We start from the raw sequence: 15,971 nt of genomic DNA, 5'->3' as shown, positions 1-15,971 counted from the left end.
GATCACAGCCTAAAATGCTGGTGATAAAATTAGATAAATTTAGGTTAACTGACATTGCTGGAAAGATAAAATGTAAGTAACATTTGGATTCTGCAGAGCAGAAAGTAATCAAGCCTGAGAGTGTCTAGATTGTTTTAACCTAATTATCAATAAACTTTACTTTTATAATTGGAATGATTTTTTAACAACCACCATTACAAAAATTTATTTGCTGTTTGCTCTGGTTGTATATATAAAATTTAGTACGAAGATTTGAAACAGTATAAATATGACAGGTAGAAAAAGTAATCCAGCAGGAGCAAGTAGATTTACACACCAATGTATACTGTATTTTAACCAGAGATAGTGAGCTAGCAAGAGATATAGCAAGAAATAGTAAGCTAGCTCACATATATTTGCACAGCTTAGCCTCAGTATAAATTCACCCTACATGGTGGCAGTGACACCGAATCATCTGAGAGGTTTTGCACATGGTACTCAGTGAATTTGGTACTCACATTGATTGGAAAAATAAGGGTTCTCATAATCCTTGTAATATTTTGGCACATAATTCCTCCTTATTAATAGTGCATCATAGCTTCCTGCATATAGTGTTGAATAACTAACTAAGTGTTCATTTTTACTCCATAAAGAGTGCCCATGTTGACCCCATTCCACCACCTAAGGCACCTACAATCTGGTAGTGGCAGTGTGATGCTCTAGGCAATTTATTTTATATATATATATTGATTAATGTGCAGAGAAAACACTAAAATGTGTAGGATAGGAAGCAGTCCAGGACAAGGGTTGATAACCTAACACACTGGCAGTTTTTTTCATTATTAATACAAATACATTGGTGTACATTGGTATGTAGGCATACACAGTCATGAATTGCTTTTTTAATGCTTTTTTAATCTCAAATAGGCTTAGATTAGATTAATCTACTAAATAGAGACAACTCACATTATGAAACTCCAAGTATCCTTAAAATCCTTAACATAAGGCAAATGTCTTTTATATAATGCCAATGAGTATTTTCTTGAGTATTTGCTTGAACATGCCAGTTGTTTATTTGCCAAGTGTTAACACCAGTTCAGTCTGTTTCTATTTTGCATTCTGGTATAATGGTCTTAAATCTAGCATATCAATGCCACATATGTTGGGAGGCCAATGAAGGAGGCCTTTGTTGAAATTAAAATTTGTTAAAAAGGTGTGCTTGGAGGTCGATTTACTGTATTCACAAGTGCGTCTTTTGAGCTCTCTTTTTACCCTAATACTATATGTGGCCGTATGAGACCAGCAGCATAGTAGTAGAGATGTCTTACCTCCCTTCATTCTGTTCTATAAGCATTCTGTTCTATAAGCATAAGCATATAACACATCAGAGCTCCTTTTAAAGAATTGCAAACATAAAGATATGGCTTATATAAATTATCTTTAAATATTACTTGAGATATATTTTGAAATATTACTATGGGACTAATTTATTTGTTTATGTGAGACTATGACTGTTACCGTGTGCCTCTTTAGGAATTCAACATGTTAATGACCGAATACTGTTATAGTAATGACTAGTTAGCAAGTAATTCTCAATGTGATATATGACACTTTTTTAAATAAATCATCACATCTATTATATTATATGTACTAAGTATTTCCTCTGTATTCATAACTTCTTAAAAGCAGTAGCTTATGTTGTTAATATAGTACAATTCATTAATTGCTGCTTAGTCTCTGCGTACACACTATAAAATCACTCGTGATACAGTATGTAAACAGGAATGTTGGTTATTTAGTTAAATTACATATGGATTCAGGCTTATTGTCTTTAATTGGCATGGTAAAACCACAACAGAATATTATATTATATGCATGTGACAGGTAATGGCCAAAGTTTATATAGCTACTGTACAGTGTCAAGAGATTTACATGCATAAGGCCTAGCTCTAGTGGATATGGGTATTACATGTGTGTGTGTTGTGAGTCATGTATGGTATTGTTAATGGATTCAACAGAACTTTTTCTGTACAAACTTGTGATGAACAAGTTTTGCTATGTTATGCTGTACTTAGATGAAGAACGCAGGTGCGGGTTCAGGGAATTGCCCCCTCCCCTCTTCATTCATTCTTTCAACCCACACCTCTCTGGAGGACTGGAAGGATGAGAATAAATCATGATAAGAAAGGAAATACGCAGAAAACAGAATGGAGAGAAAAGGTCTGTGAGAGAAAGCCTCTAAAGTGAAGTAGAAAGGAAACTAGGTGTAATTCACTTAACATACATGACAGTAAGAGGGAGGACAACGGAGGAAAACCAATAGATTTTAGTTAAGATGGGAAAGTAAGTGAGTCATGGGTATGTCTCTATCAGCCTAATATCTGTTATAGCCCTCTTTGGAATGTGGCTGAAGTTTAGCTTATGTGGTGATGTATTAATTATGAATCCATATATAAGGTAATTATGTGTTGATAGAAGTGCATCTGCTACTGATTTAATACCAATAAAAGGTAGAAAAGGAAGCCAGATAGAAAAAAGAGAGCAAAAGATCTGTCAATTTGCATGAGAAGAAAATATGTATTGAAACAAATTTGTTATAGAATGACAGATAAAATTAAAAAATACTAGTATAACTGTATTAATAGTCTAACTGTCCAACCCCCACTTGGGGCGGTTTTTTATATGTATACAGTACTAGATGTTTAAATATAGTAATTAAGTATATGGGGAGCACGGTGGCTTAGTGGTTAGCACGTTTGCCTCACACCTCCAGGGTCGGGGTTCGATTCCCGTCTCCGCCTTGTGTGTGTGGAGTTTGCATGTTCTCCCCGTGCCTCGGGGGTTTCCTCCGGGTTCTCCGGTTTCCTCCCCGGTCCAAAGACATGCATGATAGGTTGATTGGCATCTCTGGAAAATTGTCCTTAGTGTGTGATTGCGTGAGTGAATCAGTGTGTGTGTCCTGTGATGGGTTGGCACTCCGTCCAGGGTGTATCCTGCCTTGATGCCCGATGACGCCTGAGATAGGCACAGGCTCCCCGTGACCCGAGGTAGTTCAGATAAGCGGTAGAAAATGAATGAATGAATTAAGTATATGGCATGGGTTTCATACAGTACTTGCAGTAGGCTTACATGCTAATGTGATTTGCAAATTTAAAATTTCTGTGGCAGAAGCACAGAATTTATCATGGAGAGACACATAAAGTTATGTTGACACTTTCAATTAATATTTACACCAGAATGGAGAAAATGTTCTCAGTGACTTTATCTATGATATAGCTATTTCCAGATGGGCTGGTTTGAGAATTTCAGACTGATTTTCTGCATGCTGAGATGATTTTCTGCTCACCACAATTGTAAAGGGTGATTATATTAGTTGCTTTATCTTTCCTGGAAACTCAAACCAATCTGAACATTTTCCTCTGACCTCTCTTATGAACAAGGCATTTCCAGCCATAAAAATTTTCATGTGTAAAAATCATGTGTAAACATTTTCTTCATTCTGATGAACATCACCTGAATCTCTTGAGCTCTATCTGCATGATTTTTGCCACACATTTGGCATGAATGTGCAGGTGCTTCTAATAAAGAGAATGATGAGATCTTATTCTCTGTTCAAAACCATATAAAAGTACTGCTGCCTTACTGAAAAGAAAACGAGTAATTGGTGGTCCAACAGGAAAGATACGCATGCACTTAGATGCGTATCTAAGATGGGGAGAGGGATAAAATGTAATGAAAAGTAATTTTGTAACATTTGTGATAATTTGGCTACTGCTAGGGATGTGGTTAGGAGTTGGGGTATGGTTAGTGTTGAGTTTTGGCTCAGGGTTAGGTTTAGTAAGGACCAGAGACCAAATGTTAGCTTAGTAATGTAAGAAATTGATTGTAAATGTGTTTGTAGTTGTGAGAGTGTGTGCATGCATTTGGAAAGATCTGCCCTCCTGTTGGAACCATCCAACACCACGCTAAATAAATGTTTACAGTTGTCATGACAAAGCTCTAGAGGCAGGGATTTAAGCATTTATGAATTAAGCAGCAAAAATCAGACTTGAATAAAATAGAAAATAATAACTAAGAGTCACATACTCAGTCGATACAGAATCGATCCAATTTAGGTGCTTTTACTTTAGCTGAATCTAAGAGAACGGAAAATGTACAATGCAGAATTCTACATAATTTTCTATACATACTGTATGATTCTTTAAATTACACTTCTCTCTCTCAAAAAAAAATCTTACTGAAAATAACTCAACAGAGATACCCTTCAAATGGAGAAATGGCAGTATCAAGTTTGAGGTCAATTGGGTTTGGGCCTCTGACTACCGTCTTTCTGAATTTCTGTCTTTTTTTCTGTCTCTAAGTAAACAAGCTTATGAAACCCAACCAAAGCAGAGTGCTGACCAGAGGGAATGACTTGCCTGCATGTGTGTGGGTTAAAAACACACCTCACACACAGTGCTGTGGTATACTGAATTCCCTATTGGTTGTGCTTTTGTTTGTGCAGCCACATTTTTGGATAGAATGCAATCAAGATAATATACTGCTATGTGTTATGCATTTCAACTTGTTTTGCTGGTTGAAGTTGTTTTACTTCACTGGCTTGTTGTCCCCTTCCCCCTCTCTAATGTATTAAAGGAAAGCCTGTGTAACATACAGGGGGCTACTATGTTTAGTAGTCACTATAGTTCACATGCAATTACACATCTCTCTCTCTCTCTCTCTCTCTCTCTCTCTCTCTCTCTCTCTCTCTCTCTCTCTCTCTCTCTCTCTCTCTCGCTCTCTCTCCTAAATCGGTACTTAAATGCAAGTGTCTCATTTTCTTAAAATATATTGTGTCTTGTGTTGATTATGACAGTCACCTCTATCATTTGTTTTCCCTCCTTCCTAACAAAATCATACATTTGACTTTCATTCCTGCTTGTCTTTCTGCTTATTCGGATTGCTTATTTTTATAATCTTTTGTTTTTAATAATTAATTGAATAAATAGAATATTTACAATAATAATATTGCCTATGGATGAGTGTGTGTGTGTGTGTGTGTGTGTGTGTGTGTGTGTGTGTGCCCTGCGATGGGTTGGCACTCCGTCCATGGTGTATCCTGCCTTGATACCCAATGACGCCTGAGATAGGCACAGGCTCCCCGTGACCCGAGAATAGTTCGGATAAGTGGTAGAAAATGAATGAATGAATGAATATTGCCTATGTCTCATGCAGGACTGTGCCAGTGTTTTAACATTGACGTGAACCAGCCACGCTTCTTCAGTGGGTCAGAGGACACTCTGTTTGGATTCTCTGTGCTACAGCATGAAGTTGGGGGAGAGAAAATGTGAGTATTTATTTATTATATTTGAAAAATAGGCCAATTGGATGATCTGTATAATTATAATAGATAAGAATAATGGGAATAAAATGGAAGGATGTTGTTATAGCAAAATAATCAATCTGGTATCTATACCACATAATGTGTGTATTTCTTTATACCACAGCATTTTACCCGCAGGTTTTTTAGTCATAGAATAACACATCATACATCTATAGCGAGGTGGAAAATATGTGAAATAAGACTATTCTTTTTCCTCTTTTTTTTTTCCTCTGCTTTGGTGGTAACAAGACAAGACAATGCAGCCTGTCATGTTATTAAGAATGAAACATCATGAAGATTTCAACATATTACCAATTCTTTGTTAAATGTCAACATTTTTATCATTGCCTATTATTAGACACAGATTATGTAGCTTCCCTGCAGTACAAGTTCCTGTGAATGAGCTGTTACAATAGAACCAATAGCATATTAGGAGCATAAATATAACACTATAGATGAATAACACAAATATTCATCTGTGGTTAAAAAAAAAAAACATTGGATACAATTTCCAGTGTAATCTTATATGGCATATGTTTTAAAATTAATATATTAAAAACATTTTATGGAGCCTTCTGAGTTTTTGGGGAGCTGTTTTAAAAAATAGCTGAAGATTCACTCCAATTAAATTAAAATATGTTTTACATTTATACTCACTGAGCACTTTGTTATGAACAATGTACTAATACAGGGTAGAGTCTCACTTTTCTCTCAAATCAGCCTTAAATCTTCATTGGAAAAATTCCTTTGAGATTCTGCTCCATGTTGACATCACGCAATTCCTCGTGATTTTTCAGGTCCACTTTCATGCTGTGCATTTCTCATTCTACCACATCCCAAAGATGTTCTACATTGCACTACTGCTACACGATTGGCTGGTTAGATAATTTCATGAATTAATAGGTGTACAGTTGTTCCTAATAAAGTACTCAGTTAGTGTTTATTTTCTATGTAAATTTTATAGGAATTTGTTTTGCAAATGCTGTTTCTACTGTTTTGGTTTGTGATACAGGATGTTGGTTGGAGCTCCATGGGATGGTCCACCAAATAACAGAAAAGGAGACATTTACAAATGTGTTGTGGGAGAGGAACTGAATTCCAACTGCTCAAAAATGAATCTAGGTGAAAAGATAATAAAGGAATAAGCATTCCTATACACAAAATCCTGGATGTCCTGAATGCCTGCAGTATAACATATTGAAGAATGTAACTTTTTCCTTATATTTCTATGTGCAGCAGACAGTGCATTTCAGAATGTGTCACGGAATCTGAAAAACTCCCATTTGGGCATGACACTTACCCCGAATAAACCCAATGGATTTCTGGTAAGACCTACAGTATGACAAATGGGGGACTTTCACCCTATCTTGAAAGCTCAGGATATAACAATTTATATATATATAGCATTTCATGACTAGCTGAAATGCTTATAATTCCTGGTATATCCAAATAAGTCCTGTATGTAAATACAACTAGGCCTACTTACAAACCTTTTTATGTATCTGTTCCTTTAAAGGTTTCTCTGGCTTTAATTTATTATTATTTATTTATTTTGTCTGCTTCAGAACTGAAGCCCCTGTTTTCACACCATGTGTATGTATTTGTGTGTAAGGTTTTATTTCATGGTATTATTTATATAATAGGTTTAGAATAGGCTAGCCCATGTTTTCATGTATGTCAGAACTACACCAGGTTAAATTGTAACCAGGTTCCCTGAGAAGGGAAGGAACAAGATGCTGTGTCATGACTGATGCTTTTTTCTGAACTCTTCTTGTGGAAGAGGTGTCTGAAGCTGTGTGAAATCAGGCCACGCTGTTTGCTAAAGAGGTCATGTGACGAAGTGAAACACACCAGCGATACTATATAAGGGCATTTACGTCACATTACTCCAGCTTCTATGCCAGGAGAAGACTCTAGGAAAGAGAGGGCAACTGACAGGTCCTGCAGGACTCCTACAATTCTTAGGGCAGCCAGGGCTAATAGCATAGCTTTTTCCAGGGTCAGAAACTCCTCCTGGCTCAAAGGGGGTTTTGAGCAGCTCTTACAGGACCATTTAGAGGTCCCCAGAAAGGAGACACGGTCTGCAGGAAAGCCTTGGCCATTTGGCATTGTGCAGAAAGTGAGAGACCAGAGAGCATGCACATGACTCGCCGCATTGACTGCCACTTATACCTCAATAAGGGTGGGGGTAAGGTCCTCAAAGAGGAACTCTAACATTGTATTAACAGGGCACTGAACTAGATCCTGATAACGCAGTTTAAACTAGAGATGAAAGTTCAATATAGTCTCCACAACCTCAGTTGACAAATGAGAGTCTAGGAGATGGGCATGTTGCGCATGCTTTATTTCCTCATTTCCTTTCCTCTCTGCAACCTCTTTTTGTCTAAATTAACTGATTTGTACCTTTATATTTTTTATAAACTGACCTGGTTTAAGTTTATTCAGGCTGAAGTAAACACCACACCCCTCATGCTTTGCAAGGAAACAGGCCAGGCTTAGGACACTGCAGAAACCTCACCTAACCCCAGATAGAAAAAAAGTGTATTTACATTTAATTTACACACCTAATTACACGGTCTCTCCCTCCCTCTCTCTCTCCCTCTCCCTCCTTCTCTCTCTCTCTCTCTGTTTCTCCACTCAGTCAAAAACAGGCTTCTATGTAATGCAGTACAGAGCAACTCATCTCAGTCCAGTAGTGGAGCTGTTCCACTGAGGGTTTAGTGGAATTGATGGCTGGCTGCTGCCAATGCATGTGTGTAACCAAGAAATAGTTGTATTGTGTATGAATAATTCACTGAGTGAAGAAGGGATATGATTGCCTAGTATAGTGAGTAAGAGTGTGTATATGTGACAAAGTGAGAGAGAGGAACAAGAGAATGTCTCCGAGCAACACTTTATACTCTGACAGAAGTCATTCAATCTTATCACTACAGTATGTGTGCTGTTGAAATATAACCATATATTTGTATTATTGTATTAGCCAGTTTAAATATGCTTAGTTTTTGAGTTCTTTGAGTGACTCTTCCCCAATGGTCTTGTGTGCATGCACCTACATTGAATGACTCTTGCTGTGGTCAGGGCTATAACAGGATCGGAACACAACTCTAGATCTTTGTAATGATAGGCTTGAAATGCCATAGTACCTCTTGCTCTTTTCTGTCCATTTTTGTCTGCTTTTTGTATCTCTTTCTTTATCTTAGCCTCTCTCTTCATCTCTCTGTATCATTCTTTCTTCCTTCATATTTTTCATTATGTGGCATTCACGTTAACAGAGAATGAGTGGGCTAGATGTTTTTCTGTCCCCCTGCTACCCCTCCATCCCTCCCTGATCCGTGACCACACTATTGTTTCTTTCATCTTGATATTTTCCTTCTCAGTCTTAACCTCTTTCTTTCATTCTCCTGTACTGGTACTTTCTGGTTTTTCAGTCAAATAAATTGTGTGCTTTGAAGATGTAAATATCGTTGTGTGATATTTTTTCTTCCTCTCAATTCCGGCCAATTTAATTGCTTTGTTGGAGTGCGGTTTCCAACTCTGCTAAAGCATTTACGACAAAGACCAAGATTTGTCAACAATTGTCTCCACCCAGTCTCTTTTTTTCCTTTTTTCTTTACCCTGCCTACTTCTTTTCCCTTTCTTTCCCTTATTATTCCTTTTCCATGTGACCTATTCCTCCTTTATCTTCTTACCCTTGCCTCCATCTGTTTCCCTTGTTCACTTCATTGATCTTTATGGTAAACAGCAGATAGATCTGACTGTATAACCCCAAACTGCCTTCAGCTATAAATAAACCTAAACCATTCAGGCAGATAATTTAACTTAAAAAATTAAACGGTATCCTACACACAAATAAACATCTACTGATTTTCTGTTTTCAGGCTTGCGCACCACTTTGGTCTCAGGAATGTGGCACATCCCTCTTCAGCACGGGCATCTGCACGTCTGTGGACAATGACCTTGAACCTAAAGAGACCATTGCCCCCACAGCACAGAGTGAGAATGACCCATACAATTTAAGCTAAAATGTATACAAGATAATAATAACTTTTGCTATAATACCTTTTGCCTTATGACCTATATAGTATCTATAAGGTTTGATTGTTTGTTATTAGTTGTAATGAGTGTTTGCTTGTGTTCCAGGATGTACTACATATATGGACATAGTAATAGTTCTTGATGGCTCAAACAGTATCTACCCATGGTCTGAAGTTCAAAATTTTCTCAAAAACATCCTCAGCAAGTTCCACATCAGCCCAGAGCAGATGCAGGTGTGTGTTAAAGTTTTATGAGTCTACCTGTAGAGCTGGGTTTGCATTTCCTGTTCTAATACACATCATTCAATGCAACCAAGTTAGATAAATGTGAAAGGGGTAATGTCCAGTAGTTACTGTAACAAAAAGTTTGGAAGTCACACACACGTGTGTGTGCTTGTAATACAGCCCAAAGCCTGTCTAAAAAAAACAGCCCAATGTGAAACAGAGCAGGCAAACTCTAAGAAATAAATGGCTATGTTAAAATGAACAGACAAGAGCTGTGGTTTTTCTTGTGGAAAATAAGAGGGAAGCAAAAGTTAGATCTTATGAATGTGTGTATATGTGTATTTGTTGTGTACATGTGTGACACACAGTAAAACCGAGCATTGGTTATGTGTCCTTGTCAGAATGCTGTGGCCTCTGAGTAAGGGCAGTAGTAACCATGCCCTGTGTGTTTCTTCAAAGGCAGTAGACTGTTTGAGAGCAAACAGGGTGAATAGAAATGCTTCTGCTATGTGAGGCTTTTCTTATCCTGGCACCAGTGTGAATTTTTGAGGTGTTTTGTTTGGTATGGGTATGGTAGAGTGTAGAGAGTCTGTGGCAGTCTCTCTGACCTGAACATACTGTCTGCTAACAGCACTAAAGTGTGTGTGTGTCTGTGGTGTGTGTTTTTTTTTCACAGGTGGGCATCCTACAGTATGGAGAGATCGCAGTTCATGAGTGGTTGCTTAAGGACTATCAGACGACAGAGGAAGTGGTGGAAGCTGCCAAGAACATCAATCGACAGGAAGGGCGAGAGACCCGCACTGCATATGCGATACAGAAGGCCTGGTTTGTCTGCCAATCATACTTTCCTATCATTCTCAGCATCTTTCTCTTTATTACTATATTTTCTTTTTTGTTTCTCTTTCATGTTTTAATGTGTCAGTCAATTTTTCTTCTCAGCTCCAATGTGAAAGGACTCAATAGTACCTTTGTCACATTCCAGGAGGTGTAACACTATAGCTACCCCAGAGACATGCACAAATGCATAGACTTCAGTCAAGATTTTTTCTGTTTTAGTTGTCTTTCTCTCTTTTATTTATTGTTCTTTCTCCTTTATCACGCTCCTTTATCTGTCATTATATTCTTCCCTTTTATTTCAGCAGATACTAAACCCAAAAGAAGAAACCTGTTGATTTGAACTCAAACCTGTTTTATCTAGAGGAAGCGTAACTATTTTTACTCATTATTTGTTTTTGTTAATATGAAGAAAAGCAATGAAAAGAGCTATAAGCATTTAGTTTCTGCTGTTTTCGAAATTTCATGAAACCACATATCTTTGGATTAACGGAACCAAGTCAGTTAACTTTAGACTCACTGTCAGCCATGTTCATTATATCAGGCTATATAAGGCATTTAATGTTGCACTGACTTTTGAGTAATGCACACAGTTCGGGCAAAACTTCAGTCCATTTTTTTATATTCTGCATACTAGCAATGCTGTGGTTTTCTACTTTTTTTTTTTTCTTTTTTTTTTCAAATGCAGGGCCAGTAAAATCACTGCATTACAAAGTATTTTATCCAAGAGCATTTATATAGCTTCTTTTTCCAGAGTTTGAGGAGAAGTACAAAAGTTTTGAGTTAGGGCTACTGCAGTTACTGTAAAAAATTTGAAAGGTCATCTATAACACTGTTTTAGGCAATGCATACACAATCTCAACAATAGAAACAGCCATACAATGTATTAAATATTCTGACTTGTCACTTTGTCACTTTGTGTGTTAGTAAATATTTCTGTGTATTTAGGTGCATAAGTTATTATTTTTGCCAATCTTTTACCCTACTTTAGACATTAGCCGAGATATGAGTCATAATTAAAGCATTCGCATTAGTGGAGTGACTTGGGTCATCAGGGTGTAATAATATTAATGTTTGTGTTGCTCAGGGAGGGCCAGAGGGTAAGAGGATGCCAGATCAGCATAGCTGCAGGTGTGGTTACTGTACTGCAGACTTAGCTCTAGTTTCTACAGCTGTACAAACAGGCACACACACTTTAGCCTGAATACACACTCACATACATTCTCACAATGTTTAACCACATTTCAGATGTAGATCCATTCTACTGAAAGAATATATATATATTTTTAAGTGTGAAAACCACATTTGACCAGATGGAGCACACTTTAATGTCCTGTACTGGCTTTAAATAACACCAGTTACTTAATTCTTCTTACTTATACAGCTCTCGTTCCCAGCTCTCGATCCCAGTCGCTGATACAAATAGCACAATGCATCTGTGTCATTTGTATTCCTCACTAATAAATTTGATATGTACTTAATTTGAAAGTGTCTCCTCCCTGTCTGTAATTTAACAAATTTACCTAACCACTTTCTCTCATCCATCTCTTACTACTTTTTGTGGTGTGCCTCAGATGTTTGCGCAGAATGCTCAGCCTCTGCGTGTTTCTCACAACCACATCAAATGCCTCTTTTCCCCAGCTCTGATGTCATGAGTATCTTACTCCCATGTGGTGTCTGTGATACGAGCCTGTCTTTCTTTAACTACTCTTGACAGAAATCTGAGCTCTTAATAATGATCCTTAACACAAACCTTTCACTGTTATGCCTGTTTCTGCCCCTTCAACATTTCTAATTCCCCCTTTCTCATTTACTGTATTCTATTTTATTCAGTCCTATTCTGCTTTCCACCCTGTGATCTAGTTCTCTGTGTCGTCCGTCTCTTTTGCTTTAAGTATGTAATTAGACGGGAGGCTGCTTGGTGTTTTCAAACTTGGCGTCTCTTGCGGAGAGCCGCTGTGATATATATAGCCTAGATCTGGACAGCTTCCTAAAAATCACTGAGCTGACTAACACTGAGGTCGCCACGCACATTCTGCTTTAAGGTGCTGGTCAAGGTCACACAAACAGGAAAGAATGTGCATGTGTTTGTGTGATGGCTGTAACATTTTACAGGATTTTTATGGAGGTTGGAAGTAATCAGAAAAAGAGACAGCTCAGTTCAGGAAGAGAGTCAGATTACCATTGATGCATTGAAGAGCTAACTTTTTTTTTTTTTTTTTTTTTTTAATATCTGCAAGAGACACTAACCTGAAGTTGTTTATTTTCTCATGTTACTATTTAAATGTAAGCAAAAAAAAAGAAACGATTTATGTATCTTTGAAACTCTCTCTTTACAGCACAGAGGCGTTCAGTGCCGAAAGAGGAGCAAGAGATGGAGCCACTAAGGTGATGATTGTGGTGACAGATGGAGAGTCACATGATGGCGATGAGCTTGATGATGCACTGGACGAGTGCGAGAAACGCAACATCACCAGATATGCCATTGCTGTCAGTGCATTTCATACATTTACACACAATATACAGTTACCAAGCATTCAGTTTGACCCTGAGCTTGTTTTGACTATATACCCCTAACCCTTATTTCTATACACCTGGATACTTCTGACATTACATATTTTTGATACTGAAGGTCCATCTGTCCAATAAGCAGACCATAATTGTCACTGAACTATTTTAAAAGCATCAGCTGTACCCTGCTTTCCAGATCTCAGAACTACTGTAAAAGAGGAAGTCAAGCCATTCTTTAAACAATCGTAACCACTGGATTTCTCAGACGTGGTTGAGTTCAGAAATAGCGCTGAAGACTCTAGACTTCTCCACCCCTGCACAAGCCCAGTGGGTGGGGGAGTGGTTGCAGCACCTCCCTAGTCTTTTACCAAAACCACAACATTGAAAAGAAGCAAGTTATAGAAAAGCTGGTCACGCTTTGAAGGAAAGGACCTTTTGAGGATTATGTTACTGAAGGGGCAAGTTAAATTGAAGTATTGTGGGTAAACTGAAAAGTAGGCACATGAGGTTGTTTAATTTGTATTTAGTGCAACATGTATTTGTGAATAATTTGGTGCAGTCGAAGTATAAAAATAAAGACAGACATGCATCTGTTAATAATTAAATAATTCCCTTGCTAAATTTCCAGAGTACTACTTAGTCTCAGCCTCTTGACACCTTTAACATTGCTTATCATGATACAGTCTTCTATTATAGAATATGTAACTAGGTCTCAACTGGCAAGGATTGTGTAAATGTTTTTTTTTAAAACTCAAGACATAAGGATGATGGATAGTCAAAAGGGAGTGGATGTTTCTGCTAAGAAAAAACTGTCCTGAAAAAGTGCAAAAAAGTGAGATCATGAGTTGCTCAATGGATTAGCTTGGCTTTGTTGATTGTCCATAAAGTTTCCTTTTGGTCTCAAAACCTTTGAAAGTTTCTATGGCTGTAAATTTGCACCAAAACTTCCAAGTAGATATCTTGGAAAGCTACAGTGTTTTTGTTTTTGGCTAAACAGATTTTTAAAATTTTCTAATATTATATTCACCGGTGGAATAATGTTTAATGGGATATTGTTTTGTACTTTGTGTAATTCAAGAGCAGATACTGAGAATGTTACCGTTATCAAATGTGTTGTTCTTTCTGTCTAACAAACATGTTTAGACATAAAAAAAGCCACAGGATGCATTCTGCTGCCATGGTTTCTGTCCACGTCTTCCCAATTGAGGAAAACTATACTAATTAACTTTATAAACAAAGCATCTTTGATGAGAGTGGTCTCTTATAGGATGACATGTTCCCACCTACCGGGCACTCGGGATCACCAAATCATTTTGATAAAAAGGATGTGAATCATATTCTAGAGGCTGCCAACTCACCAAATCTCATCCCAACTAAACACCAGCCAACTTTTCAGACAATGCTCTCTACCACTATTATTATATTTGTTGTGACAAGTTTTCATGAAATGCCAGCAAAAGCATAGCAATTATGTTTCAATATTTTTCATGTTCTTTCCTTTGACTCTCCTTCTTTACAACCATAGGACAAAAAAATTGACTGGATAATAAAAAGTATTCAAGGGAGTGTCGTGTAGTGGCCTTGTTTAGTAGTAGTTGTGTTTTAGACGTTAGTGATTTGATGTTAGTTGACTAACATATGGATGTGGGGATGGTTTACTGACTGATATGGTAAATGCAGCAGACTGTGTGAAAGCTACTGTATACCGTATGAAGGAGTACCAACTGGCAACTAATGGGCCACTATATTCCATGGTAGCTCAGTGGTTGCTTATTTTATGGCATTTATAAGAATGTTGTGAGCTAATGAATTGTTCAGTTGTACGTTGTCTCAATTGTCAGTTACTTAAAAAAGCTGAGTCTGACTTTATGAGCAAAAGGCCCTAGATTACCTGTATTTTATTGGCTAATTCAGTCTTCCTGACAAATTCATGGGTCCGAAGAAGAATCTGTTTAGCGGAAATACAAATACACTCTACACCACTTTCAAGAGAGGTTTTGGTTGATAGACTTGGATTGGTCTTTTTGCATCTGTACTTGAGCATTGATTTCTTCAAATATGGTCTTGGTCTTGATGTAGCGTCTGTAACATTGTTGGCAGTGTCTTTTCACATGTACAAAGTTTGACAAGGAATAAATTGTTTTCCATAAAACATTGGCAAATCTTTGGGACAGTAGACAAAGGAAGCAATTAGAATTAAGTAAAGGCATGTCCTTGATGGCTCTGTCGAGTTGGGCTTGGTTTTATTTGGACTTGAGCTTGACTTAATCCCCTTAGTGCTTCAGTCATTTTTGGCAAGTATATATGTATATATATATATATATATATATATATATATATATATATATATATATATATATACATGTTACATTTCTAAATTAACTGCTTAAACCTGTTGAAGTATCCAGACCTTTATTGAGCAAAAGTCTTTTGTAAAACTTTATTGCATATGGAAGTATGGAAACATCTTTGCTTGGACAGTGTCCATGGTGATATAAAGGATTTTTTATTAGTGGTACATTTCCAGTAGATGCTTTTGTGCCTGTGAAGTAAGTGATGCTCTCTCAAGTGATGCTCTCTCCTCTCAGTCATGTGAAGGTGTTCTTCCTGTTACTGCTGTGTGAATAAATGCCTCACATCCCCTGCTTGGGTTACAGTATGAGAATATTTGTTGTTATTCTCTACTCAAATCCCTCTTCAGCTATCTTAAGTTAACATTTTGTCCTGAAACAAATATTAAGTTTATTCATTGAAATGTCCTCAGAGTAGAGCAAATTCCCAAATATTCAGTTTCTGTCCATCATATTTCTCTCTTTGTCTTTCTCACTCTGTTTTTTGTCACTTTAGGTTTTGGGGCACTACATTCGCAGGCAGCAGGACCCAGAAACCTTTATTAATGAAATCAAATCCATTGCCAGTGACCCTGATGAGAAATATTTTTTCAATGTAACAGATGAAGCAGCATTAAATGACATTGTAGATGCACTTGGGGATCGAATCTTTAGTTTGGAAGGTAAGTGCTGAAC

The 15,971-nt window shown here is 37.3% G+C and overlaps 1 protein-coding gene across 2 annotated transcripts in view; it reads left to right on the top strand.

Moving 5' to 3' along the window:
- The window catches only part of itga10 (integrin, alpha 10), a 28,323-nt gene that overhangs the window by 1,886 nt on the left and 10,466 nt on the right, over positions 1–15,971 (top strand). Inside the window, exons 3-10 of one of the 2 annotated variants that reach the window (XM_060870407.1) lie at positions 5,194–5,305; positions 6,354–6,463; positions 6,581–6,666; positions 9,220–9,334; positions 9,482–9,609; positions 10,277–10,425; positions 12,774–12,924; positions 15,793–15,958. In XM_060870407.1, the coding sequence (XP_060726390.1) occupies positions 5,194–5,305; positions 6,354–6,463; positions 6,581–6,666; positions 9,220–9,334; positions 9,482–9,609; positions 10,277–10,425; positions 12,774–12,924; positions 15,793–15,958 (1,017 nt within the window). Of the gene's footprint in view, positions 1–5,193; positions 5,306–6,353; positions 6,464–6,577; positions 6,667–9,219; positions 9,335–9,481; positions 9,610–10,276; positions 10,426–12,773; positions 12,925–15,792; positions 15,959–15,971 lie in introns of both variants that reach the window. The other variant, XM_060870406.1, reaches the window with a different exon arrangement.

Source organism: Tachysurus vachellii, chromosome 5, assembly GCF_030014155.1.
Source record: "Tachysurus vachellii isolate PV-2020 chromosome 5, HZAU_Pvac_v1, whole genome shotgun sequence".
NCBI classification, from domain to species: domain Eukaryota; kingdom Metazoa; phylum Chordata; class Actinopteri; order Siluriformes; family Bagridae; genus Tachysurus; species Tachysurus vachellii.
This window is presented reverse-complemented; position numbering and strand designations above follow the sequence as displayed.